General features: G+C 40.0%; 1 protein-coding gene across 1 annotated transcript; it reads left to right on the forward strand.

Annotated features, from left to right (window-relative positions):
- Positions 1–416: 416 nt before the first annotated feature.
- Positions 417–27,934, forward strand: SLC5A1 (solute carrier family 5 member 1). Its single transcript, XM_052689548.1, has 16 exons — positions 417–820; positions 945–2,369; positions 4,792–4,863; positions 11,348–11,452; positions 13,724–13,783; positions 14,150–14,254; positions 18,678–18,783; positions 19,006–19,086; positions 19,607–19,827; positions 20,783–20,918; positions 21,379–21,486; positions 22,520–22,670; positions 23,236–23,404; positions 24,492–24,707; positions 24,966–25,068; positions 25,885–27,934. The coding sequence occupies exons 2-16, from the start codon at positions 2,283–2,285 to the stop codon at positions 26,103–26,105; spliced, it is 1,941 nt and encodes a 646-aa protein (XP_052545508.1). The 5' UTR covers positions 417–820; positions 945–2,282; the 3' UTR covers positions 26,106–27,934.
- Positions 27,935–27,978: the final 44 nt, after the last annotated feature.

Here is a 27,978-nt window from a genome sequence, read left to right on the forward strand (position 1 = left end):
GAGCATCAAATTATTTGGCTTTTTGTTCAGTACTGGAGCTCTATGTGTATCCATATTTCAGAGTGAGGAGAGCAGCCGCTGAAGCACATTGCTAGCACGGGTGTGAGAAAAGAAATCATTGCATTCTGATGCAAAGGTCGTGCTTTACATCAGGAGATTTACTTGTGCTTATCTTCCAAAGCTTTAATGCAAGGCCAGGCTCAGCCTTTTTCAAATCTGGAAATAGGCTGACCTTTCAGAGACCTTTTATATGCATTCGATTCCTGATGTGATTCATTTAGTACACCAGTAATCTGCTGAGTACAACACTTCTGAGATTCTCTTTGGACTTCAGATATGAGGATGTAAGATATTAAGAGCCTTGACAGAGCTGCCATCTCTTTTTAGTACTGTTGTAGAGAATGTTTTGTTTATGTTTGTGGCCTTCATAAAGAAAACGTAATTAAGTCAATGGTTCCACTGTATGTGAAGATGGGAATTGTGTGATTATTACTTTTTTATTCATATACTGAATCTTTATTACTGTTTTAAACGTTGGAGTTGTTGATATGGCTACACCAAGATCTATGGACAAGAGGCTGCGGTGTTTCTTCTCCAATTTTTTTTTTCACCAGAAATTTGGATGAGAATATGAGCTGTGTTGCAATAGATAAGCACCTGTCTAATATTTTATTTGCTTTACCTCTGTCAATTGAGGCAGAAATGAAATTCCTGAAAGCCAAACTTATTGGTTGTGAGGTCCCATAGGAATCTACGTCAGTATTTGTAAAGAAGAGTCATCTACAGCCTATCTTAGGCAAACTGTTTCCTGATAATTAAGGTCAGTAAATAAGTCTTTCTTTTTTTTTTTCCTCTGAAATTCACAGCAGGGTAGTTGCAGCTAATGGGAGTTTTGGATGCTCAGCAACTTCCAGGGTTAATTTTTTTCTCTGTTGGTTTTACAGCTAACATTTCACAGACCTGTAGGACAAACTGAAGAATGTGTTTTGGGAGAGATGCCTAAGCTATCAGAGGACAGAATTGCTTTATAAGTTCCCAAACAATAGTGATATTTAAAATATATTCTTAAAGGACATTACACTTTCAGCTTATTAGACGTTGATGCTCTTTATTACTCGCAATTACAGAAGGATAATTTGCCTGAGAAAAATTCATTGCCAACAGCATGCTAGACCTCCATTTCAATGAGGAAATAACTGTTGCAAGCAGTCCAACCTACTGTGTTTTCTACGCAATGCACTGCTTGTTCTGCTCAGTGTGACTTCAGGTAAAACTGTATTTCCAAAAAGCACCTCAGTCAGCTGTGAATGCATACGGATTCCCCAGTATCAATCAGAGAATAGGATTTCAAATATCCTGAGCCCAGAAACGTGCCTGGCACTTGTGGCTGGCTCTGCATCTCAATACCCCAGATTTTTGCAATCTCTGCTCCACTGAAGGATCACAGATGCTGTATGGGGAAAATACCCTCTTATGGGCTGTGAAGATCTGTCTATAATCGGTGTGTCCCATATCTTGTAACCAGTTATTTTGCTTAGCTTTATTTTGAAGACAAGAAGAGGAACAAATAAATGAGAGAGCAGACCCAAGCACTGATGAACTTTGAACTTATTTGAATGTGAAGCTGATTAGCCACAATTGAGAGAGCACAAAACCCCAATCTGAACACTCTGAAATTCAACACATGAAGCTCCAGGATCTAAATCCTGTGTTTCACATGCATCTTCACCTGTATCCATCTTTACCTGTGAGAGAGAAAAGCAGCTTCAAATCGTTTCCTTCCCAGAAGTTTGGGACTGCTTCTGCACTGTGTAACGCTGAGCGGAGCGGTGACGCAGTGTCCCAGCTGCTGGACCCCGGGTTTTCCCCAAGTGTCAGCTCACTCCTCCTCACAGGTGATTGTTTGCCATCATCATCTAAAAGAGCTGCATCTTCCATGACTAGATTTACAGGTACAACCACTTAAAAAAAAAAAAAAGTATTCACGGCGAGGTAAATATGCAGGTTTATTGCAGCCAAGCCACTCCTTTCAGTGCTCATTCCTTCTTAGACATCTGCTCACCAATGTTAAAACCCCGAGCACCTTTGGCAAGGGGAGAGATCTGCAGCACCTGTAGCAGGGGAGCAATATTTAGGAAGGAAGTGTTGTCAGAGGAAAAGCAGCAGCTTCAGCTTGTGTCCCAAGACAAGTGAATCTTGATGACAGCAGTTTATCATTAACCTGCACACTGCAAGAGGCATATAAGGAGGGAAAGAAGAAGAAAGCCAGAGAATCATCCAGGATGGAATCCACCATAAGGATCAACAATGCTGCAGACATCTCTGTTATTGTCATCTATTTTGTGATAGTCCTGGCAGTGGGAATATGGGTATGTTGGCCTTTAATTTTCTAATTTTTTCTCTTTTCTTTCCTTTTTTCTTTCTTTTCTTTTTTCTTTCTTTTTTCTTTCTTTCCTTTTTTCTTTCTTTCCTTTTTTCTTTCTTTTTTCTTCCTTTCCTTTTTTCTTTCCTTTTTTCTTTCTTTCCTTTTTTCTTTCTTTCCTTTTTTCTTTCTTTCCTTCTTTCTTTCTTTCCTTCTTTCTTTTCTTTCCTTCTTTTTTTTTTTTTGGGGGGGGGGGCTTGATGAGCAGGTCGTTTTGTAGGTCCTAGGAAAATGGCTCAGTAAATGAAAATGTATAATTATTAAAGACCATGGTGCTTAATTGAGATTGTTAATCAGTGTATGGTGAGGAAAACACGGGTATTTACTGAAGAAGGGAAGATGAACTGGAGAGAGAACTGTTTATATGGATTGAATAGTTAGTGGAGAAGGTGGAGTAATGGGGTTTGTGTGGGGAAGAATCCAACCGTGAGAGGTCAGGTCTGCAAAGCCCAAGCCAAGTCCGGTTGCTGGTAGAAAGCAGGCTAGAAGCTGTGAGAATTGGCTGTGTGAGGTGATGTGTAGGAAACAGCAAGAAGTGAGAGTTGTTGGGAAGCAGTGAAGGTGTCAGTGTGCAAGGAGGGCAATGTGGGCAATGTGGGCTAATGTCTGTGGTGTAAATTTGCTGCTGCAACTGTGGGATGGGCTGAGTGCTGCAGGCTGCTCTCAGCAGAAAAGTGATGCGGGCCAAGACTGTAGCTGCCATTTGAATGCAGCATTATTTGGCTTTTCTTTTTGCCAGAGGGACCTTGGCTATAGAGAGCAGTGCCTTTGTAACTGTGAGGAAGGGACATTTTCAGAGGTGGAAAGAGATGGCTTTGACTTTTTGCTTGTGATCTAAGCAGAACTGTACCTCCTGCCCCCAGGCAGCAACACGGAATATGCTGAGCACTGCAGGGGAAAACTCAGTGCCTAATCCTGAAACAAAGGACAGTGCTTTCACAGCTAATGGGGAAAGGCAGATACTGTCCTGCTGGTGCTGATCTGTTTGGAAGTAATGGGCCCTTATTATGTGTTACAAAGCTGTAAACCATAGAATGTGCCGAATTTCCAAGCTGCTATTCTGAGGCTTGCTCTTTCCTTGGGGCAAGTGCTCCTGGTCACCTGAGCACATGATGATATGCAAGCTGAGCCGAGGCCTTGTCCTGCTGTAATCCTGAGCTTGCCAGGAGCATCCCAGTGGTCCATTTCACAGAACAGAGAAATGTGCTGCAGGAAAACCCCCTCCCTACCTAGCAGCCTGGCAGTGTTTTGAAGAGCACAAAAAATGGGAGGTGAACACAGCATGATCACAGCCCGGTCTTTATCTTTTTGTCATGGTAGTAGATTGAAAAACGTAGCAACAAATCTGAAGACCTCAGTGTACCTGAACACCTTGCTGTCTTGTGGGAAGAAACTGGGTCTTTGCTGTGGAAGTCTTAACTATTGCTGTAATCAAAGGTCTTTGTCAGAAAAGGGCTGGTCAGGTAATGTATTCTGAGTAACTCCTGGAATCCTTTGTCTCCAGCAACAATGTGTTCATTATTGGACAAATGCTTAATTCAGCTACTGTGTGCACTGAAATGGAAATTTATTTCATATTCCCTTTCTTCTGCGACAGAATAAAATATTTGGCTAATTTTCTTCAAGTCTTCTTCCTGTATTTGCCTATTCAAAGTTCATCAGTGGAGACAATGGGAAGCCAGTATTTGATCAAGGTCGTTAATAAAAGTGGAGGAAGCTTCCTTCTAGAGGCTGTCCTTTGTTAAGAACAAACTGAGTGCACAAAAAGGAAATTTTAGCCTACTTTGTTTGAACTTCAGAGGAAAGTGTGTGTGCTGCTGTAACCACAGCAAGAAAATAAATTTTTGTAGATATCTGCTTGAGCTGGATAATACTGAAAAGCTGCATAGCTGCCCTATGAGCATACAAAAAACTCAGTCTTTTTTAGTGCCTAAAATCAAAGAGGTTACTCCCCTAATGAAGTGTTCTTCTGAGTTTGAATTTGTACTGAATTTGTAGTTGGGTGATCAATTGTTTTGTTACATTCAGTGTTACTTTAATGTTCTGGTTTTATTGTAATGAGATGAAGCCATGAAGCTTGAATGGCTAATGTAGACCTAGACACAAGAATAATTGTTTGTAGAATCATGTAATCATTCGAGGTGGAAGGGACCTTTACAGGTCATCTAGTCCAATTCCTCTGTAATGAACAGGGTCATCTACAGCTGAGTGTTGTTGTTTTCTTTGTCGTAAGTTCTTTCTTATGACACTTCTTGTTTCCACTTTGCCCTCCTGTTTTAGCAGTTTGTTTTTAGTCAATATATGACTTGCCTATTATGATTAAAACACAATTTAATCACTCCTCTTTTCTCTCTCTTTTTTTCCTCTAGGCCATGTACTCAACCAACAGAGGGACAGTAGGTGGATTCTTTCTGGCCGGACGGAACATGGTTTGGTGGCCGGTCAGTGTTATGTACTCCATGTGTGTATAAAACATATTTATGCTTCTGTATGTGCATCCACTTCTGTATATTTCATCCTTAAATATAAAGTATACCTGCTATAGTGTTAAGACTGCAATGGCTATGCCAGGTAGACATACCTTACTTATCTTCAGACTCCCTCTGTACTCACCATGGTACAATACTAACTGTACACCAAAAGCCACCTCACAGACAGGATAAAGTGCTGGGGAAGCTGTGCTGAGCTCTGAGTTGTCTTGATGATGAGACATCAAGAACTTGAACTTAGATACTTTGATATCTGAGCAGATATCAAAGCAGATATCAAAAACCAAAACTTTTTTGGTTTTTTTTAATGTTTTGAATTTAGTGTTTTCACTGTTCTCAAAGAAGTTGACTTATTTTGAGGTTATCATGGAGAAGAATTAATCTACTGATTCCTTGGTATTGCTCTTGTGTCTCCAACTTTGGTAACAATTTCTGGTCAATGCAAGGAGAAAATCCTGGAAAGATTATGATGAACTATTGTTAAAACAGTTTCAAATTTATTTAATGATTATCCATGACTTATACTGCTTGTCTTTGGTGCTGTTTTCTCTTCAAAGAGGAAAGCAGTTACAGACATGAAGCAACGTTTCATGGCTATCCAGCAGGCCTCTGGCAGAAGTGCTGTTAGAAGCAATTGTCTGTTTCTTCTAGATGATACAGCATCTGTTCAGCAGGACTTCAGAAAAATCTTCATTGTGCTGATATTGTACATGCTTTCATGTGCTTGAACAGAGACCATCAACATTCCTGATTTTGCCTTGTTTCAAAAAATGTCTTTGCACTTTGTAAGCTTTTTGATTCAAGATTCCACCCACATGGAATGTGGTTATGGGTTCCAGATGGATTTGGTTACAGGATCTGGAGGATAAAGGGAGTAAATATTTATTCTCTAAAAGTTTAATAATTTTCTGGAAGTAGGTCACACAAATACCTACATTATGTTCAGTCTTCTTCACTTCAGGGAGCTCTTGTCTGGCTTTAGAAGGAATCAGAGCTGCCATTTTAATGATATAAAAAGATTAAGGGCTAATGACAGTGAAAGATGTGTTCATTTGGTTGAATAGGTCTGAGAAAATTCAAGTTCCACTGAAAGCCTGAGCAAAGAGAGAGTTCCCTTTCTCTCCTTTGCATGTTACTATGAGATAAATTCTATAATTTTAGGGGGAAAAATTGACTTGCTTGACTGATAGTTTAATCTGGACTGGTTTTTACCCTGTGCAATTCTGTCTACTTGTCAACAGTGAATGTTCATAGTCTTTGTGCAGACATAAATGAGAATGGAAGTGGTAAGGCAGAAAAGACTCACCGTGACAACTTTGTGTGGCTATGGAGGCACAGAGAAGTCCTAATGATCCCCCGTAGACCCAGGGGCAGTCAACTAACACTGAATTCTCTAGCAACACAAAACCAACAGATTCAGCTCCCTTACTTGAGCAGAAAGACAAAATAGATGACGCCACGTGCAGCATCTGCTGCCGGCCCATCTCTCTTCCCTGCCCAAACTGCACAAGCAGGCATGGATGCAGTGCTGGTCATCAGTGCAGTCTTAAGATCCTCCATTCAGTGCTTCCTTTCTCCATTCTGTGGATCATTTTGTGGCCATGAAGGTTGATTGGTATTTTACAAAACTAAGTCTGTAACTGTTTTTTGACTGTTTAGTTGATTTCAGTTTCTGTGTTATTTCACTGAAATCACTGCCCTTGATGCTGTGGATGAGTCAACTCAGTAACTCCAATAGTTCATTAGCAATCAAGATATGTAGTTATGTTCTCACTGATTGCCAGAAATTTAAGTCTATCATGAGTTAATTGTATGAGTGTGAAATGCTGTTCCCTTACAAAGTCTTTTTAGAGAAAAAGAGAGAAGAATCTTCAAGAAACTGATTTTGGTTTCTTATGCTTTGAAGGAAATCTCTTTAGGATAGACCTGTATGACTTTTTAAATATTCATAACCAGCTGTACTTTATTCCAGAGAGTCACAAAAGCTCAGAGAAATTACCAGCTTTGTAACCCTGGGCCTTGCAAACTGAACTTTTCACTTCTTCTGTTCAAATACTTTCTACTCTTGTAAGAAATTCAGCATCTGTTACTAAAGAACAGTCAGCTTCAGTTGTAGCCAGTCTGTCAGGGTTAACGAGCCTTCAGACACCATGAAAATCAACAACAACGAAACCTCAATTTTGAAGCTTTTCTGCTTTGAATTCTGTTCTTCAGGTTCCATGGTTCCGCAGACAGCTGTCTGCACAAAATTGTGAGTTATCTTAGAAGCCTCAGCTCCTGAGGCATAAATGCTAATAGGGCAAAGTAGTATTTGGTGGGCATCTGATGTTCAGATATGGCTGGAAAGATTTACTGCATAGATAGTAAGTAGGAAGCATTTCAAAGTCAAAGACATAATTACTTCAAACAAATGTCACTCGGTGTATTTGCTGTTATTAAAGCCCTGATCTTTGTGAGCAGGGTAAGAATTAAAGGGAAAAAATACACTTTTTTTCCTCAGTTCTGCATGCCCTCTTTTCAAAGCCCAACAGAACTGATCAGTGGCACAATTTCTGTTATCTCTGCATCCAGTTAAGTTTTACATACTCTCACAATTCTTCCAATTTGATGGATCTGACATTGCTGTGAGAAGCCAGTAGGGACAACCTGGTACATGTAAGATTAGTACCTTCCTTCCACAGATGAAGTAAAATAGGAAATTTACTTATTTTGTCAATTTCCATACAAAAAAAAAAAAAAAAAAGTGTGAAACCGAACTGTTTTTAGAGTAAAAATGATAAAATATTAAAAACAAAGCTCTGGTAGAGCAGGGAAAGTGAAGAAGATTTTTGCAGAATCTGTCAGAAGGTTTCAGCCAGCTTGGAGGTGCTGTCTGCATCTCAGAGGACAAAGGTGGAAGGTTTCAGATGAGTCTGTTTATGGCTGTGCTGCTCCCACAGCTGTCACAGTCAGTAAGAGACAGAGACACCTTACCTGACATATATTGTGTCTCCATATCTGTCTGTTTATCAGTGTTGTTTAATCTGGCAATAACACAATACTGAGAACCTGAAGAATAATCAAGAGAACAGAATAAAACCCAACACTTCTTTCTTTAAGTTTTTTGCTATGAGTGGTGAGGTGCTGGAACAGCTGCCCAGAGAGGCTGTGATGCTCCGTCCCTGGAGGTGTTCGAGGCCAGGTTGAATGGGGCTCTGGGCAGCCTGGGCTGGTATGAAATGGGGAGGTTGGTGGCCCTGCATGTGGCTGGGGGTTGGAGATTTGTGATCCTTGAGGTTACTTCCAACCTTGGCCATTCTGTGACTCTGTGTTTTCTTTGGGTCTCAGAGTCTTGGAAAAGTCACAGTAGTATTTTACTGTAAGCATCAAACTGATTCTTCCAAAGTGACTGAAAGTGATCTCATAAAACTCGAGTAGGGAAGCATCTTTCCTACAGGATACAGTCACAGCTGTGAGTTAAAAGAGAAGTATGGAAACTGTTGGAGAGTAGTTCTTAAGCATGGGAATAAGAAGAGGGATTTGAGAAGCATCTTCTGCAGGTGATTCAGAAAGGTGACCTCATGCTGCTGTGAAGGAGCTTCTCTGTTGTTCTCTGTGGAGTGGCTAAGGGCAGGTATTCTCTTTGCCATAGAGAAGGCATGATCAAGGTTGAGGAAAAGTGTTTGATACTGAACTGGTGCTTTCAAACAGGAAAGCAGACATTAGGAATGGAGGATATGTGTGATCCTGAGAGGGAGAAAAGAAAGGCATAAACTGAGAAGTATGCACACTACCATGGCAGTAGTCACTGATTTGCAAAGAGCACTGTATATAAGGTTTGGAACAGCAAGTGCCAGGATGTCAGTGCATCCTAAAGTTAATGAAAAGTGCCAAGTGAATCAGTTAATGAATAACACGGAAAAAACATAATGATCATCATCTGCCTGCAGGGTGATAGTACTTTTCCTGAACAGAGTGCTCTTGTTAAAACCTGACCCCTTAAAAGATTTGAAAGGAGTTAATGTTCCACATTCCAGGTTAGCTCAGTTTTTTGCCCTCTTTCCGTCCTAACAGCTTTTGTTCCTTCCAATCTACTTTCCTCTTCACTTTTCCTCCTCTATTTGTTGTAAAAATCAATTCACCAACACGTTGCTGAGAATGGCTAACGATTCCAGCTTCAGCCCATCCTCTGGTTTACAGCCATGCACATGGAGGAACTCAAATACAAAGATCTGCTCTCTTAGTAACACACTGCAGAGGAAAGAGGCCAGACACAAACACCCAGCCTGTTCCACCTCGGTGTGCCCTGTGCTCACTACAGCAAAGGCAAAAGGACCATCTAGTCCAGCTCCCTGGGCACAGGCGTATTTGGCAGACATTCCTCTCTCTTTAACCAGCTTTTAGCTGTGGTTCTCATTAATTTATGCTTCCCAGCTATGATGCCACGTTCCACCCTTGGTGATTGTGTTCACTGTTACGTACTGATTTTGTAGTTCTGCTGTACCAGGTGTTCTCTAATTCAGAAAACAACATGTAGAAATTGAAAGTGATACATGCACCGGCATTGCTTCATCCTGAATGTGTTGGTAATTTTGTTTGGTGTCAAAATTTGTAGTAAATTTTGCAGTTGTACTCCGTGTGGAGTTTGAACACATTCCCAGTAATTGCTATGCTATGCCCTCTGTTTTTAGGCACTGAGACAAATCCCACTGTAGCTTTCTTTTCTGAGAGTTCTTCATTAGCTGCTTGTATTATTTAGATCTGCATGCAGCACGTTTCAAACTTCTGGAAGAGGAGAGGGAACACATTAAGTAAAATCAGGGATTAATGTGGTTAATCTTTTCTGGTGAGTGCAATTTCTGATAACCTAAATTAAAGTTTAATTCTCCATCTACAGGGAGAACACCAGACAGCAGTTACTAATGTCTAATATTAGTACAGTATCTGTTTCTTCACAATTATTTTTGAGCAAATACTGCTGTTGTGGTTAACAACATAGTGGTTAAAAGAAGTTTTTTTTATTACGAGTAATGTCTCTGACTTATTTGCTAATGCCTGTTACAAGATTTGTCATTCCTGTGGGAATATATTTAATATGACAAACTGATTACATTTCTGTAGGGCACAACTGAGTTCTAGAAAGCTGTAAAAAAAATAAAGTAAAAAAGAGCAGAACAAAGTGAACTTAGAGACAGAAATTCCCCTAGTCCTGCATAAGGACTAGAAGATAACAGGGGAACCAACAGCAGAAAGGAAGAAAAAAAGCTTGGGAAAGAAGCAGTATAAAGGTGAATGATTTGTTGCATGTAGCAAATGAAGGAGGAGAGTGAGTGCTGTTCTGGCTGTGGTGTGGCTCTAGAGAGTAAACCTGATCTTCACAATGCATTTCTATGATGAAATCCCTTTTATCCTCCTGAATCTCAGGCAGTCGTTCTTGTGCCCTCAGGAAGGTTGCTTTAATTTTTACTGCTACACAAAGGACTCACTGCAGTGATTGCAGACCTGGAGATTTGTAAATACATTCATATATATTTTAGGACCCTACAAATCAATCAGTGAGTTGCAGGCAAGGAATATTTCTATCTTTTGTAACTCCATGCATATTGCAAGTGTACTTGGGATCTACATATGAAGAATGTGCAGATCCTGTATTCATGGTTGTAAAAGAATGTTTTCAAGGCTTTTAGGTCTTTCAGTTTAGAGGACTACCTCAGACCTTTCCTTTCTGAGTGGCTCCTGCCTTGTCAGCAATCCAGCCTCAACCTTTCTTGGTCTTGCTCTTTCTCTGATCAGCATTTCTTGTGTTTCTCCCCCTATTCTGTCTGCTGGATCATTGCAATGTCTGGAGGTCTTTGCAGCATTCCTTCAATCCAGCTCCTTTATTTGCTTTATTTAGCATCTTCCACAAGCGCTCTCAGCCATGTAGCTTGAAGAATTGAATCAAGTTAATTTAATATCTTTTGACTAAAAGTCAAACAACTGTGAAATCTGTACGACTCTGACTGATCGCACAATTAGTCCCACAGTCTGCAGAACTTCATTATGAAACAGGAGTGCAGGTCTGACACAAGCACACTTATTGTTTCCTCCTTGAGCAAGGCAGATCTGTGTTCCTGTCTAATTGTTTGTGTATTATTTCAAATTCAGTTGGTCAAGTTTTGCAAATATTTGAAAGCCTGTTTTGGGTCATAACCTATGTGTCAGTTGGAAGAAGAGTTATGCAGTTTTGTATTCATACTTCATGTTCTAGACACGAGGGCTAACATTTCAGATTTGATGGGGGATGGAGAAAAACAACGAGAGTCTTCAAAGTAGTCAAGGAAGTTGGTTGTCATTCGTTCTCATTGTCACCACCTGATGATAGACAGGCCCGAGTTCAAAATGTCAGCTGAACGTGGTTTTTTCAAGTTGTCATGAACTGACCTTAAGAATCAAGTCCTGTTCTTTCTGTTTCCAGATCGGTGCTTCACTCTTCGCCAGTAACATTGGCAGTGGACATTTTGTGGGCATAGCAGGAACAGCAGCAGCTGGAGGAATTGCCATTGGAGGGTATGAATGGAATGTAAGTGACATGCATTTGGGTGAGCGTATCTGTGATGTCAGAATTATCTGCACGGGTTAATCAAGATGCCATCATTGAATAATTTTATGCTGTCAAAATTTACTTGGCAATACTTGTTTCTGTACAGGTGTTGTCTCCTAGTTATCTTCCTTGGTCCTTGCACAAGTGACTGGGAGATGATGGCTCTTTTATGTTGAATGAAGGTTTTTAGAAAATGTTTGACCCAAAGAAATCAGTGGATTCTCTTCTTATTCTGTCATTTGATTACATTTAATTATTGATAGGGAGCACTCTCAGACTGTAGGATGTCTGGAAGAGGTAGTTAGTTTTATAACCCATAATATTTTATTTTTTTACTGCAGTTTGCTATTTAGAAATTGTTGAAAAGGCTTTATTTTCTTCGCAGGCCATAGGAAATTTGGGACATCCTTCACAGTCAACTGCATTCTAAAAATCTTTTCCCTTTTAGTTTCTCCTTCTTCTGGCTGTATATGTTCTACATGGCAACCATAAGTGGAACAGAAATATCCAGGCTGACTTAAAATGAACTGCTTGGGGTACCAGCAGCAGTATTAACTGTGACAGCATGAAGATTCACATGAGCTGATTAAATGCATTTCCTCATTCTCAGATATTGTGGGTGTGGATAACAGTGATCTTACGATGCTTGATTCATGTGCATGGAAGGGATTATACCAAAACACAAAAGACTTAATGAGCATTACATAGGTTTCATTGCATTTAATTCTGTGCAGTGAAAGAAACATACTTCAATGAGGAACTGTATTTTTTCTCCTTAACAAGTAAGTGGTTGCTGCAAATATTCAGGTGCTTACATAAATATTAAAGGAGAACACTAAAGGCTTACAAGAATTGTGAGACAGTTTATCTGTCATCTTTCTCTATTTGTTTACAATGGCGCTGTAGGCAACCTTATTCTTCTTTCCTTTGCACAAAAACTAAGCAAAAGAAAACAGAACAAACATTACTTGAAATTTCACATCATTCAAAGCTCTGGGACACGTACTCTCCTTCAAACATACTCATGGCTAACTCTTCGTCTCCTGGGAGGTTCTCCATGGGCTGATGTAAATATACAGAGTGCAACAATTGTTGTTTAGCAAAAAGCATTGATGCATGCATGTGTTTGGAGAGTTACACTACATAGTTCCTTAAATAATTATGACAGAAAGACTCTTGACTGTATAATTCAATTCTCCTCTTGAAAGAAATATTGATTATTATACTGCTTGTATCAGTATTATTCCATGAAATTACTTCTAAATTACATTAATCTGATAGCAGATGCTGAACCACTCTTTCTTGTCCATTTCTCATCTTTGATCTAAAGGCAAAACTCAAAAGATAATGTTACTGAAAATGAAAACAACCTCATGAGTGGATAGAAAAAAATGTAGAATTTTGAGCAGAATTTTGTTCTTCATTTGTCTGTCTAGTTATGTACTACTTTAGTTAGGGAGAATTTACTAGCCATTTCAGTTAGAAAACTGACACCAAAATACAGTAAGATCTATAGTTCACAAAATGCACATGGCCATTCAAAATACACTGAGCAATGATAATGTGGAAATACCAAATCCTGTACTAGATGCTTGCAGTATATTGTACAGTGTGTGGGATCACTGTAATACACTGTGCCTTGTAAAACACAGACATCTCACAGAAGCTCAGTGCAGAAAGAAGCTAAAGAGATATCAGAAGTGCTTCTTTACCCCATACCTACGATTGCTGGTATCAAGAGATACCTTGCAGCACAGCTGATTCTGAAAGGTAGTCTGACTATACCTGGGATGAAGCAACTAGCAAATGGGTCTCAGTTATTAGACTTAATTAATCCTTCTTTAATATTTCCCAGAAATTGTGGACTTATGGGCTGATTGCATTTTAACAGCGTGCTTTGAGGACAGCTGGAGTAAGCTAGCATTGCTGGTAGGGTGGCATTTTGATACTGAAAGGCAAACATACGAGCAGAAATCAGCAGTTTTTCTCCAAAATGTGTTCTCATATGTGCTTCTTTTGGAAACTGAGCATGCAATTCAGTTTCCACGGTGCATGACAAATCTCTTAGCCAGGATTTCATTCCCAGATTTTCAAGTGTAAGACAAAGGATCGAGCAACACCCATCGCAGCCCCAAAGTGACCAGGTTTGAGTGGTCTCAGTGGTCTCTTATCTGCAGTTTGGTCTGATAAATGGTCTTTGTGCTGTCTAGAAAGAGGAGGCTAATTCAGCTGATCTTGTCTTGACTGCAGGCTCTGATATTTGTGGTTGTTCTAGGATGGCTGTTTGTACCCATCTACATCAAAGCTGGGGTAAGTAAAAACAGTGTTATGTTTTCCTGTGCTGTTTGTTTTAATCATCCTCTCTTGTTTGTGGATCAGGTCTGGAGTATTGCAAAGCCATTATAAATGGCAAAGGAGATCTGATCACAGTAGAACCTGTCTATATTATCCATATGTACATGAGTAATGATGATTCTCAAATTCTGAGACCTGAGATGTATTTGGTACTCTGCTCTTGTTCTCCTTTGATTCCTGAAGCTGCTGTTCCATGCAACTGCATTTGTAGCTCTCTCCCTTTGCCTTCCACTCCTACAGTATCTGAGTAGCAAAAAGCTTCCTCTAACTTGCTTTGTATCCGTGCCCTGTTGTCTGAGACCTTCTCTTCCCACCCTGCAGGTGGTGACGATGCCAGAGTATCTGAGGAAGCGTTTTGGTGGGAAACGGATTCAGGTCTACCTGTCAATCCTTTCACTGGTCCTGTATATTTTCACAAAGATCTCAGTAAGTACAACTTCTGCAACAATTTTTCCATCCAAAGTTGATCTAAATAATAGAAACTGCCACTTACATTATTATGCACACAACTGACTGTTGCTTCTGAAGTCCAGTTGAACTAAGGAGTAAAATGTGTGATACAACAGTTACGTGTATTTTCTTCTGGGTAGTGAGATTATGTGTGCAGATCTGTTTTGCAGTCTGAGTTTTGTTGGCTTCCTTGAACATCTCTGAGTAGATCTTCCTGGTGTTTGTTAGGCTTTCTCTCTCTTTCTTTTCTATTTTAATGTTTCTAAGGTTTACTTTTATAACAGGCAAGAATGGAAGGAACCTTATATTGTATTGCACTCTGTTTAGGGATCAATGGAACATGGGAGGAAATTTCCACAAATATGAGTTTGTACATTTTGATCTACGTGAATCATCTGAGAAATAATAGCTGCTGCTTGTTTCATCATTTGGTTTTAGAATCTTTTTGCCATCAGTTTGGGCACACAGCATCCCATGCCAACCCTCTGTTCGTTCTGCTAGGAGAATGAGCAATACTTTTTGGAGAAGAGTGCTGTTGGGTTTTCAAGGAACAGGATTTTTTGTCCCTAGGCTTCATATTCATCCTTCACTCTGGTGAACATGCCATCAGCAATACACACAGCTGAGGGAAAAGAGCAAAAGAACAGTGAAAAAATGAGAATGACAGAAGCTAGAAAACAAGAGAGTGGGAAAATGCAAAGGAAATGGTGACAGCTGAGGTGAAAGGAAGAGAGATTCTTTTAATGGGTAAATGGTTGCTATAAAGTTTAAATTGCTATAAAGTTAATGTTTATTAAGCATGTGGTTGTGCTGCCATGAAATAGTGAAGGGAGCTGGTGTTTTCCATATGTCTTGAAACTACTAAGCCTTTGAAGAAGTCCACAGTTCAGGTATACCTCAATCTGTTGTTTTTCAGAAGTTGCCATGGCAGATTACTCTTTGCCCTCTGCATGGGAGCTAAGTGATAATAGTGCAATTTAAGCTAAAAGATTGGCCTTTTGCTCTCATTCTCACATCTTCACGATAACTGATCCTTACAGAGGTTATAAATTAAACAGGTTGGTGCTATGTGACTGGCCCCAACGCTGGATTTCTGTACAGTTCAGAAGGATCAGTTAAATTTACTGTTGTTGCGCTTCACTACCATAATCAGAAATCCCAGGTATGTTGCACATGACACAGAGCTCTGGCAGTCCTAGCAGCTGAGAAACATTTCCAATCAGATGACTCAGCCCCATTCTGCAACACATTTGCAAGAAGCCCATTAAGCAGGTTCTGAATTTAGTCTTTTATTCCCAGCCTTATAATGCCTAAGAGTTTAGTCATGGGATTTCATCCTGTTTCACTAGAGGTGTCTTAATTCCAGGCAAGATACACTCTCCATTTAAACTTCCCATGTGATCACGAGGCTGAAGCACCTTCTCATGCACTTGTGGGAGCAAAGCAACAGTGAAGAGATGCCTATAGCAGCAGATTACCAGCACCCCACTCTACCTCCCCAGCTTCTGATGAACCTAGTTATTCCAGATGTATGTGGAGAATTGCCACTGAATTGGGCAGGGGAAAATTTGGTGTAGAATTCTGTAACTATTCTGACACTGTCAATTCCATGTACAAATATGGCTCTGATTTCTGTAGCATCAAACGTTTTCTGCACTGTTGCATTGTGTGACTACATTCAGTAGAGCGGAATTTGCTGTATTTTATTTGCAAAAAGCAGTTTTTGGAGGTTTCAGGTACTGCCAGAGAAGTAATGGTAGTTTTTTCTGTCCCATGCTATGCAAAACCAGGCCCAAATTGTCTTCAAATGAACATCTCCAGGAGCACAAAGGGAAGGGCTGTTCCATCCTGGCCCATAGCTAGTTTATTTGTGCTGTGTAGAGATGTATGCACTGCGCAGAGCACAGGTCTCTCTTCACAGAGGCACATTTCATCTCCAGACATACCCATGTGTTGTCAATCTGTGCCCTATCCAACCTGCAGATTTGCATTTTACTTCCTCGACTGCTGCTTTTCCAAACACTCCTTTGTTGTCACCTGGGCTTAGTGAGATTTGGTGTAGAAGGATTTTTCTGCCCTGCCCTTGACAGGCAGTCACACCTAACAGTTTAACTGCCACTTATCCTTCTAGAATAAGAGCAGCACATTTTCAGGGTAGTTATTTCATGTGTTGATTCCTTCATTTGATATCATACTATTGAATGTTCTTAGTAATATTATAATCAGGGTACATTCCAATGAATAATAAAATACGTCAGGCCATGTAACTCCTGGCTTGCTCTCTCTGGCATGCTGCCCAATGCTGTGTGATGATTAGATTCTCTTTGCATGTATCTGTACAAGATTATTACTGTTTCTGTCTTTTCTTGGACATTTTCTTTGTATTTTTATTGTTCCCTTGTTTTGTGGCTATCAACTGCTTGTCAGGCAAGGCTACGCTGCAAGGATCTTTGGGATCACATGTGATCATTCAGCCCAAATGATTTTCAGCTGGCTGCACAAGCATCTCACGTGTGTGTGCTTCCTAAGCATGCAGTACTGTGAGTCCAAAGCCCCTGGCAGCTTTCAAGGCCTTGCTTTATAACTGCATTGCTGATATTGGTCATTGTGCCAAAGAATAAGGTCTAGAGAAAATAAAATCAAGAGTAATTAACTCAATTATGATAAGACCGAAGCAAATTAAATTCTGAAGAAATCATAAATAGATTTATGAGAAATCAGGGCACAGGTTTACCAACATAAGGGGAGGAAGAAAGATAATCTCATCTTAGAACTTCGCAGTGTAGAATAAATTGTAGAGCACTGGAGTTCATTATGTTGGAGCTGGATCCTCTAGTGATATGTAAAGGCTCCAAGTTAGCTATCTTGCATTCTGCCAATTGTTCCTGCAGGATCTGTGCATGGCTTTGGAGAAAGAGCTTGTAATGGGAAGATTTGTCAGATGAGATAAGGATTAAATAGTACCATTAAAAGGCTATTTGTGGAGAAATAAGGAAATATTGGAAGGAAATAATCTGATGGGAGGGAGGAGCAGTGAAGCTGGAAGGTAACAGCAATTCAAAGTTGCTGATAAGTTGCTTAGGACACGAAATAATTAACTGTATGCTTCTTTGCTAAGGTCCTTTTAGGACCATTAATATTTAATGCTATGTAAGCTGAAGTAAAGCCAAGAACAACAAAAGACTTACTTGGATGTAAGCAGATCAGTGGTGTGAAAAGGTGGGAAAAAATATTTCCATAGAGATAAGGGACAAAGGACACAACCTGGCAGCCACTGGGAGATACAATCCGAAAAGTCCTCATTCCTAATTTCAGCCTAAAACCTGTAAGAAACGTAATCATCTCAAGCTGCTTCAGGGCAGGGTTTGGGGAGTGGAACCCTTGCTGTGGCTCACACCCTGCTTCCTGCTTGTCTTCTGCACATCGGGGCACTGTGTGAGGATCTGCTGCACTGGTCAGCACTGCCTCATTCTCCAGAGCAAAGCAGTCCTGGCTTCAGCTACCTGCAGTGCTTTGTAGCTCCTGAGCGTGTTTGAGCGCTGCGAGGACTTGTGCTGTGAAGGGAGGCTGACTCTCTTCATTGTGCCTTTGTATGGGAAGGGTGGGATACAGAAAGCAGGCGTGCAGGTGGGATTGGGTGTGAATCCTTCATCTGGATCCAGGAGATACAGACCTCTAAGGAAAGGAGGACTAATGGCAACTCATTAGAAATGCATTGGGGTAGATCAGTCTTACTGTAAACTTAGGTGAATAATCTTGATGCAGAATATTTTTAATTAAGGAGATTATTTAATGTGTTTAAAATCTCAGTAAGAAATAGATGGTTATTTTGAATAGCTCCTTTTTTACACATGAGCCACAGGTCTCTTCTGTTAGCCAGCAACTTGTCAATTATTCTGACAGGAACCTTAGATTCGTGATAAATTCTTTGCTTTTAATGCCCACACGTCCTGAACTGGTGAGACTAGCTGTAGCACATGTATGTAAGCAGTGAAGAAAAAGGGAGAGAGTTGCTAGCATTAAAGGAGGAGCCCTGCCATATCTTGGAGACATCACAGGTCCCAGCCCTGGGCATCACAGTGAGTTTTCAACTTTACTGAAGTCCCTCAGAATGGATGCACACAGTAGTGAGGAGGTGACTGCCTCTAGCTAAAATGAGCTGTTGCTAAATATTTGGGAGTTCTTTGAGAAATGCTACGCTGTTCTTATACTGAAAGAACCTGTTCTGAGAGGAACAACTTCTATTTTCATTTTGCTGGGTTTTTTTTTTTTTGTTGTTTGTTTGTTTGGTGCAGTACTGTAAGGGATTGTGTATTTCAGCACTCCAGTCATGAATGTATGATGTGCCATCACATAGAACTTACCCTTGCCTAATATGTATCATTTCCATCCCCTATAGGCAGACATATTCTCTGGAGCCGTGTTTATACAGTTGGCCATGGGTCTGAATCTGTATGTGGCTATTATTATCCTGCTTGTTATTACTGCTCTTTACACCATCACAGGTGAGTTTGCAGAGCAGCCTGATAAAGTAATTAAATTAGAGAAGCAAGGAAAAGGAAAACAGGGGAAGTGGATGAGAAAAATAAAAACTCGACAGGGGTGTGTTTTACAGTGATCTTTGTTGAAAGAGAGAGGTAGAAAAACTGAATAAAAGAAGAATAAAAAGAAGAAAGATTTTCATTGAGGCATTTGCAGAGGGGCTGACCTGTTTGTTCTGTCATTAGGTGGCCTCGCAGCTGTGATTTACACAGATACCTTGCAGACGTTTATCATGGTTGTGGGATCTTTCATTCTCATGGGATTTGGTAAGTAAATCACAGTGCTGACAGCAATTGATCCTGCAGTGCGGGGCCCTGTTGTCTTAACTAGGAAATTTCAGTTCTTATGCCTGTTATCAGGGAGTGATGTAGGCACGTTGCCCAGCAATCTGGTCATTGAGAAAACTCCATTCCAAAGAACAGGTGAATCCATAAGGTACTGTGTAACATCCTATGAGAGAACAGGACAGTGATGGGTAATGAGGTAGAGGTGGAGTTGCTGATTATGCTCTTCAGAAATTCAGAGAGTAACTTTTTTCCAGAAGATTATAATTTCATAGATTTTCAGATGCTAATGCTTGAAATTTCTGATTCAAAATGAACAACTGTTGGCCACATTGCACTGTTTTTGTTTTGTTTTGTTTTGTTTTGTTTTGCATACGTATATATATATACTCTCTAGGGTTTTGTTCATCACTGTTACGGTGTTTTTCCTTCACATTGTCTGGCTGTACTTGAGATGTCAGTGTTACATCCTTTTTCACTTCTTTTGCTTTCTATTTTTCAGCATTTAAAGAGGTTGGAGGGTACGATGCATTCATGGAGAAGTATATGAACGCAATTCCATCCAATATCACCTATGGAAATAGCACAATTGATTCAGAATGCTATACTCCTCGAGCGGATGCTTTTCACATCTTCCGAGATGCTGTCACTGGAGATCTGCCGTGGCCAGGGCTCACGATTGGTTTGAGCATCCTTACTCTGTGGTACTGGTGCACAGATCAGGTAATGTGGAAGCCATGTGCCTTGGAAATGCAGAACACAAAACTCTGCAGACTTCTAGTATGATCTAAGAGTAATGTTTGCTTCTTCTTTCCCCACAGTTTGGTATTCAAAGCTATGTCACAGGAATGGCAGTTATTTTAGGTCTTGTCAGAGTATTTCCAGCTTCTGGTTTCTAAACTCCTTTAATAAATGGCTCCATTTTGGGGCTGTTGGACCATATGTGTGCAAGAAAATGGAAATGGTGTTCTTTCGGTTCTTCTTATAAACTGTTCAGAAGATACAGTGTTTAATTCCTTTCTCATGTTTTTTTAATTTATAATTCTGCGTAAGAACAAGGAGAGAGTTTGTAATGTGAACATTTACTTAAGAAACCTCATATCAAATGGTCTTAGTTGGACGGGGATGGTTCCCCATTCAGCGATCCTGGTTTGTTTCCTGTTTGTGTGGCTTCCACCTTTGCATGCACATTTGGTCTTTCAGTCTGGAGACTCTCACCATTTCCCTCTTCCTTCCCCTAAGAGCTATCATCCAGCTTCCCAGAGAGATCACACTGGCATGAAAGTAGAAAAGTGTGACATACATACATGCTCAATCTGAAGAGAGTGATCTCTCTGCTTTCTGAATTGTGAGAAGGACAATTTTTCACAATTTATAAAGCAAGTTAAAAAAGCAATGTAAATATCTATTTTCTTCTTTTTTGTCTCTTGACTTGCTTTATAAATAACTTCTGAGAACAAAAGAGTATTGGCTCTTGAACACGTGCTGAATAAACGCTATTTTCCTTGACTTATTTTAAATGTATTTTCACGTAGTGTTTATGTTTTCCTGGTGATGGAAATCATAAATGGGCTCTTTCACCATCACACAGGTTAAGGAGCACTTGGTGTCTGGAATGTGGCTTGGTGTGTTCGTGGTACTGATTGAGTCATGCGTGCCTGTTGTGTCTCATTGACAGGTTATTGTCCAAAGATGTCTCTCTGGCAAGAACATGTCCCATGTGAAGGCTGGATGTGTGATGTGTGGGTACCTGAAGCTCTTGCCCATGTTTATCATAGTGATGCCTGGAATGATCAGCCGAATTTTGTATGCAGGTATGCACACATATTTACAGGGATGCAGATGTCCTCCTGCTGCCGATCTTTCATTGGCCATTTCTCTCAATTTCCTTTTCTCTCTCCTAAATACCTGTCAGATTGTTGTCTTGTCATACAGTTGTTCAGGCACATATGTGCACAAATACGGACTGCACTGAGCGAATCCACAGGCAGAGAAGAGGTGTTTAGGTTGAGTGAAAATGGTGTTCCTCTGTTTTTCATTTGACTTGCTTTTCTCGTGTTACTGAGTTCTGATCTGACAAATTAATTCTGGTGTTTTTTGATCTGCAGCAACTTTTAGTATTTTTTTTTAGAGAGGAAAAGGAAAATGGAGGCTTAGAATCACCTTCCATCCTGCTAGCAGACCAAGGATGATATAGAATGTGTCAGTCCAGTGGTTCAGTGCATGTTTGTTAATATGACCTTGTCTAACCGTGTCTCATTATCCTCTTCTCAGATGTGGTGGCTTGTGCTGTGCCTGAAGTCTGCCAGCAGGCCTGTGGCACCTCAGTGGGCTGTACAAATATTGCTTATCCAAAAATGGTAGTAGAACTTATGCCAAATGGTAAGACACTATTTTTGTTTGCTGTTTTAGGAAAGGCGAGGCTGCCAGACTGTAAAAATGAGTGAGGGAGAGCCCAAGTCTCAGATTTAGCTAAAAAAAAGTGTTGCTAAAATAGTTACTGTTAGTCTAAGGGGTGAGAAATCCTAATTGATTGTGGCTGTGGGTGCAGAACAGTTGCATGCCGACAATGTCAGCTCTTAGCAGATACTGAGCAATGACATTCTAATTGTTCCCCTTCCCTGCAAAGGTCAACAGTAACCTACTTCACCTGTTTTATAAAGGACTGGGGAATTCCGAGTTGCAGGCATACACCTGCAGTCCTTATGCCAGCCCCACTGAGGTGGGAGAAAACATTGTCCTGTAATGCCTGTTCAGTGAGAGAGTGAGGCACCAATCCGTAGAAGACTAAGCATAGGGGAAAGAAACAAAAACTGCAGAAAACCAGAGCTGATTCAGAAGGCTAGAGAAAACAGATTATGGTATTATGCAAACCATGGTACTTCCTTGATCTCTTTATAATTCCCCATTGTTTCATAGATGTTGAAGATAGTCTTATTAAAGTACCATCATACTTCCCCATACTATGCTGATTAGATCATGCTGCCTGGAAAAGTGGTTTTTCCCTGATGTTTAATCAGTAAAAGAAACTTGTTATCTGATTTACAAATATATCACAGGCAACTGAGCACTGCACTGAATTCAAGAGAAATGATTTTATAATTGTGGGTGAAGTCTGCTTATTAGTTTTTGTTTCAGCATCTAATCTGAAAGCGCTCACAAAGGAAGTACCTACACTCTAAAAGCTCAAGCATTGTCCCCTCACTGCTGTAAACAGCTTTTCCAAAGCTCAGCAGCATCACTCTGCTTGCATTGCAAGAGAGTGGCAGGCAGACATCAGCACATAAACGTGCCAGACATACACGTAGCTGGCTGACTTGATGGGATCAGACAGTCTCTATGGATGGTGCTGTGTATCGACACGCTTCACTGAATGCCCATCCCACCTAATGTATGGGATGTCTTTGTTTTCCAGGTCTACGAGGTCTGATGTTATCAGTCATGTTGGCATCCCTTATGAGCTCCTTGACTTCCATTTTTAACAGTGCCAGTACGCTGTTCACTATGGACATTTACACCAAAATTAGAAAACAACCGTCAGAGAAAGAGCTTATGATAGCTGGAAGGTAAGGCAGAAATGCAGCACGCCTGAGAAGCCTCCAAAGAGTGCCTGAGTGAAAATCTGCATTTGCAGTGTTCAGGCAGTGCAGCAGTGGCCTCCTGTGGCCAGGCAGGCTGTCCCATGTGTGCTTTCCCTTCTGGATGTTTTATGATAATAATTTCCAGACCTTACATCCAATGGAATAGACAGTGGCTAAACTAATGCTCAACACTTACTTCCTACTGCTGTTCAAAGGGAACTATTTACAGATACCTTTGTAGGCTTTATGCTACACCATGCTCAGCATCAATCAACTAGTTCAACCTTATTTGCTTTTGGTTCATCTCTAGTCGTAACAAAGGAAAAAAGTAATTTTCTGTGTTTTAATTGCATGTTTAGCTGTATGATGACGGGTGTTTGACAGATATGATGCACAACTTGAATTACTTCTGTTTGTTCAATGGTAATTGGCCATTTCATTGATTTCACTGGTTGAAATACAAAATAGACGTTTAAATTATTGATTAATTGCTGTTTCTGATAGATGCTTCCTAGCAGGTGGCTAATGGAATATCTGGCTATGTTTGCAGGGCATTTATGGTGGTTTTAATTGGCATCAGCATCACCTGGGTTCCTGTGGTGCAGTCAGCTCAAAGCGGGCAGCTCTTTGATTACATTCAGTCAGTTACCAGCTACCTGGGACCTCCCATTGCTGCTGTCTTCCTGCTTGCCATCTTCTGCAAGCGAGTAAATGAACAGGCAAGTGCAAATCAGGAAACAATGAAGCTGCATGTTGCTTCAGTTATCTTTTTTTTTTTTTTTTTTTAACCAAACATATCACTTTTCACCTTTGTTTTGGATGCTCTGTTCGTCAGCAAACTTTTCAACAAATGCACTGTTGTTTCCTCCATTATTTCCCATTGCTTTTTGGATCCATTCTAGGAATTGCTGTTTTTTATTTTTAGAACAGTGAATTGAGAAATATTTAAGTAAGTAACTCGAAGGGATGAGGTCTGGATTATGCTTTTGGGACCATGAGCCAGCCACATTAACTGTGATCTCTCTCAGACATTCTGAAGACTCAATATTCAAGACTTCAGTTTCTTTCCTATAGTGCTAGGAATAATATTTGCTAATGGTTCAGGTTTGCTCCAAGAAGAAATGGTTTCATGAGAAAGCCTACAGAGAAAAAGGCATCTTCCTGTTTTTTAATTTGCCTGAAACTTTTTGTAACTGCTTTCCCTCAAGACCGTTTCAGTGGTTCTCTGTGTGTCTGTCCAAAAGATCCTGCTTTGTGCACAAAGGGATGTTCCATGTGCTATCCCAGTATAGATACATCTCACAGATGGGTTGAATCTGTGTGCCCTTTGTGGAAATCTGCAGTTGATCTGTGATTGCAGCTGGAATTTTGCCAGAGTTAGAATTTAATATAATCCTCATGTGTTTGTGTACACCGCATTCTTCAAAGCTGGATGAGTAGTACAGATAAGTATCAAAGCTTAAAATACATAAAATGAACTCCAATATTGTAATTGTTTATATGATTTATCAGTATTTCTTGTTCAGAAACATTTTAGCTAGAAATTGAATTAACTATCTTATTGTTGTTATTATTATTATTATTATTAAATCTTATTATTAACTATCTATATACCATGAAAACCAGAATATGTTTCCATTGGGATTTCCAGTTTTCTGTTACAGTCGTTAGTTATTTGGCTTCATGAACTCATGGAATGGCTGAAATTGCCAAAGTCAACATAATGTGTCAAACCTGCATGTTTCCCCAGCAGCTCTTCAGGAGTTACAGTGTGCCCTTTTTGCTAACTTCTGTCCCTTTCTGCAGGGTGCCTTCTGGGGCCTGATAGTTGGGCTGCTGGCCGGGCTTGGTAGAATGATACCAGAGTTTGTCTACGGAACTGGTAGCTGTGTGGCCCCTTCCAACTGCCCGTTCATCATCTGTGGGATTCACTACCTGTATTTTGCAATTATTCTTTTTGGGGTTTCTGCCATCGTTATCCTGGCAGTCTCCTTCATGACTAAGCCAATTCCTGATGTACATGTGAGTATTACTGCACTTCTGCTCCTGGAGAAATGAAGTTTACCACTAGTTTTAAATACTGTTACTTGGTATATTGTCACATTTCATCTGTCTGCATCATATAATCCTTGTAAGAAAGCAAAGGAGATAGTCTTCATTTATCTGTCACTGAGCTTCAGTGACTCCTAACGATCCAAGGCGCTGACTTAACAGACATTTGGGATGCTGTGGTCTCCGTGCACTCAGGATCTAGTTTTAAACTTCTTTTTTTAATGGCAGCTTTATCGCTTGTGCTGGACTTTGCGGAACAGCAAAGAGGAACGTATTGATCTTGATGCAGATGATGTGGAGGAGAAACCTGATGAAAAAGATAAGGAATCAGGTAACTGATGAGTAATTTCTGTTGCAGTATCTGAGATGCCATCAGTATGTTTGAGAATCCCTATTCCATTCCTGAACAAACAACAGCATGCATAGTTTTCATAAAACAATACACTCCAGCAACAAAACCTCAGCCCAGATTCAAAGGGCTAGTAAGGTGCCCTTTAAATACACGAGTCCTAGTGCAGATCAGAAGTGACAGGAGGAATACTTATTCTAGGCTAGGTGCCAGTTCTAGGCTTATGTTAGCAGTGGTGTGCATTGGCAGAACTGCATGTAACTCTGGCACTTGCAATGAAACAAGGAGAATTCATTTTGAAATAGAGCGTAGTAGCAAGGACTGAAGGAGCAAGGCATGGTGCAAGACAAAAGGAAAGCTAATTGCCAGACATCCATCTGAGCAAAACCTCCTGCTTCCTTTGCTGGGCTTCTCCTTCTGCTGCCAAGTTCCTTTTCATAAATATCCTATAATTCATCTATTTGTTTTTTGATTAAAAGTATAGAAAGTAGGGAAAAAATGAATGAACAGGTTGAGCTTTGCAGAGTGACCTGCTTCTCACGTACAAGATCAAGTCTCTATGCTGTAAAAGGCCTTGCAGTATTTAGAAAATCACGCTTTTTTCCAGGTGAGCTGTGAAAACACAATATTAATTTCATTCTTGTACAGCCTTGTACTGTATTTAAAAGCTTCCATGCAAGTAAGACCATAAGTCAGAGCTACTATATTAAATATAGGATGGAGCTCGGCCACAGAGAACTTGTAGTGTACGCAGCAGTCCATGCTTACATTTCATGACCAGTATGCTATTCCTTCCAGTTTCAGAGGAGAGTGAAGACCCAGGATGCCTAAAGAAAGCTTACAACTGGTTCTGTGGCTTAGAGCAACAAAAAGGACCCAAATTAAGCAAGGAGGAAGAGGAAGCACTGAAGAAGAAACTGACTGACACATCAGAAGTGCCACTTTGGAGGAATGTTGTGAATATCAATGGCATCATCCTACTGACTGTGGCTGTATTTTGCCATGCCTATTTTGCATAAGCCTCTGATTGCAGTTCTGAAATTGTACTGTATTGTCAAGAAGAAACAATGAGTTGTAAACTTACACAGATTCATTTAGTATTTTCATGCTCTAAGTTTGTAAAAATCAGGATAATTTACTCACTGATTCTGTGATCACAATTTCAACAATCTCAAGATCAAGAATGATAGGAGTTCAAGAAAGGGAATTTCCATTTGGAAATTGAATCAGTCCAGGATTAACAGAGGTTCAGAATTTTCATCCTATATTCTCTCTTCTCACGATACATTTCATATTTTAGGTGCAGAACAAGGCTGCACGAACCATTGGCTCATTTCATGAGCCATTTATCAGGGTTTGTGAATTATCTCTTGGGGCCAATGATACTATTTTAATTTTCAACTCTTTCTCTTCTGATCATTCAGGTTGGTTTTTTTTTTTTCCTTTGCTTATGATAATTTGATAACTAAAAAAAAACAACCATCAAACAACTGAGGGGCTGTATTGTGGGCCAAACTAAAAAACCACTTTTGTTCTCTCCAAGCACAGCAGTGAAGGGCTTTTGTATATATCAGTGCATTTGATACTGCATCTAACTTTCCATTGTCACTTTTTTCCACTTTCATTTTTATGATATTTTTCACCATCTTGTGTTTCTCAGTAATGAATGGAACATGAACCACCTGAACTGACTGCCTTTTGAAACTGGTCAAAACAGGATTCAATTATCCTATCAGGAATTCTGCTTATGATAGATTCTCTGCTTAAGGTTAACTTCAAAAGGTCCCCCTCTTGTATATTTTAATGTGTATCTATACTTGAATGTGAAACTTTTTTTATACAAAACACATGTATTATATATGCATACAATACATTATATATATGCACATATATGTTATATATCAGAATATATGTATGTGTGTATATATATTTATTTATTTATTACTGATTGATTCCCATCTTGGTATGTCAAAGTTAACCTCTACCCACAGCTGTTAGGACCTCTTTATCCTGGAGATGGTGTTAATGTTTTGCCTCTTTCTATGAGCTGTACTACAAAACAATCCATGAACATTGTCGAAAGTCCAAAGCATGAGTGCTGGTTTTGCATTTTTCTTTTCAGAACGTTTGAGGGTTTTGTGCCACTTCTCTGAAAGACTGTAAATATTTCTTCTGAAGACTGCATTGAGAAATACAATTCATGCTGTATGAAATTTCAGTATGACAGTGTGAGTTCATGAAGGAGAGCAGCCACAGCTGTGGGATGCCAGCTAAGTCAGTCTGATTGGCTCCACTTGCTAAGTATGAGATCCGCTGGAGATATGGGAGAAGATAGGTGTAACACTTCAAGTCAAAAAGCAATAAATCCTGTAATCTATGAGTAATCCAGCCTCTGGGGGAATAAAATGTAGAAAGAAGACATCAGCTGCTGTGGTCAAGCCACAGCACAACTCCTTGTTACTGTTGCACAGTATCATGGCATGATGCATTGTCTCTTCCCACAGCACTCTGCAGCAGAACTGCCCTGAGGTGGGTGCATCTCAATAAAGCTGGTGTCACCTCTGTACGCCCCACCACGTCGCTGCCAGCTCCTCCAGCTTTAGTCCTCACTTTATCATCTGACAGTATCATCTCTTCATTTACATCTCAAAGTGCTCTGCTGGTCCTCGTTATAAAGCCTGCAGTATACTGAAAAGGTTTGCACGAGCCAGATTAAATCAGTACTATATAAATATCAGTGCAAGCTTTTTATTGCAGTTAGTGAGAGAGTATTTTAAAGACCATGGAATGAATTATATTTAATGAACTTTGAAGTCATTTATGTATTAAAGTATTTGTATGTTTTGAAGCATTTGCTTTTCCACAAAACGATGAGACTTATAAAGAATGTAA

Source organism: Tympanuchus pallidicinctus, unplaced genomic scaffold, assembly GCF_026119805.1.
Source record: "Tympanuchus pallidicinctus isolate F22 unplaced genomic scaffold, pur_lepc_1.0 scaffold25, whole genome shotgun sequence".
NCBI lineage: Eukaryota > Metazoa > Chordata > Aves > Galliformes > Phasianidae > Tympanuchus > Tympanuchus pallidicinctus.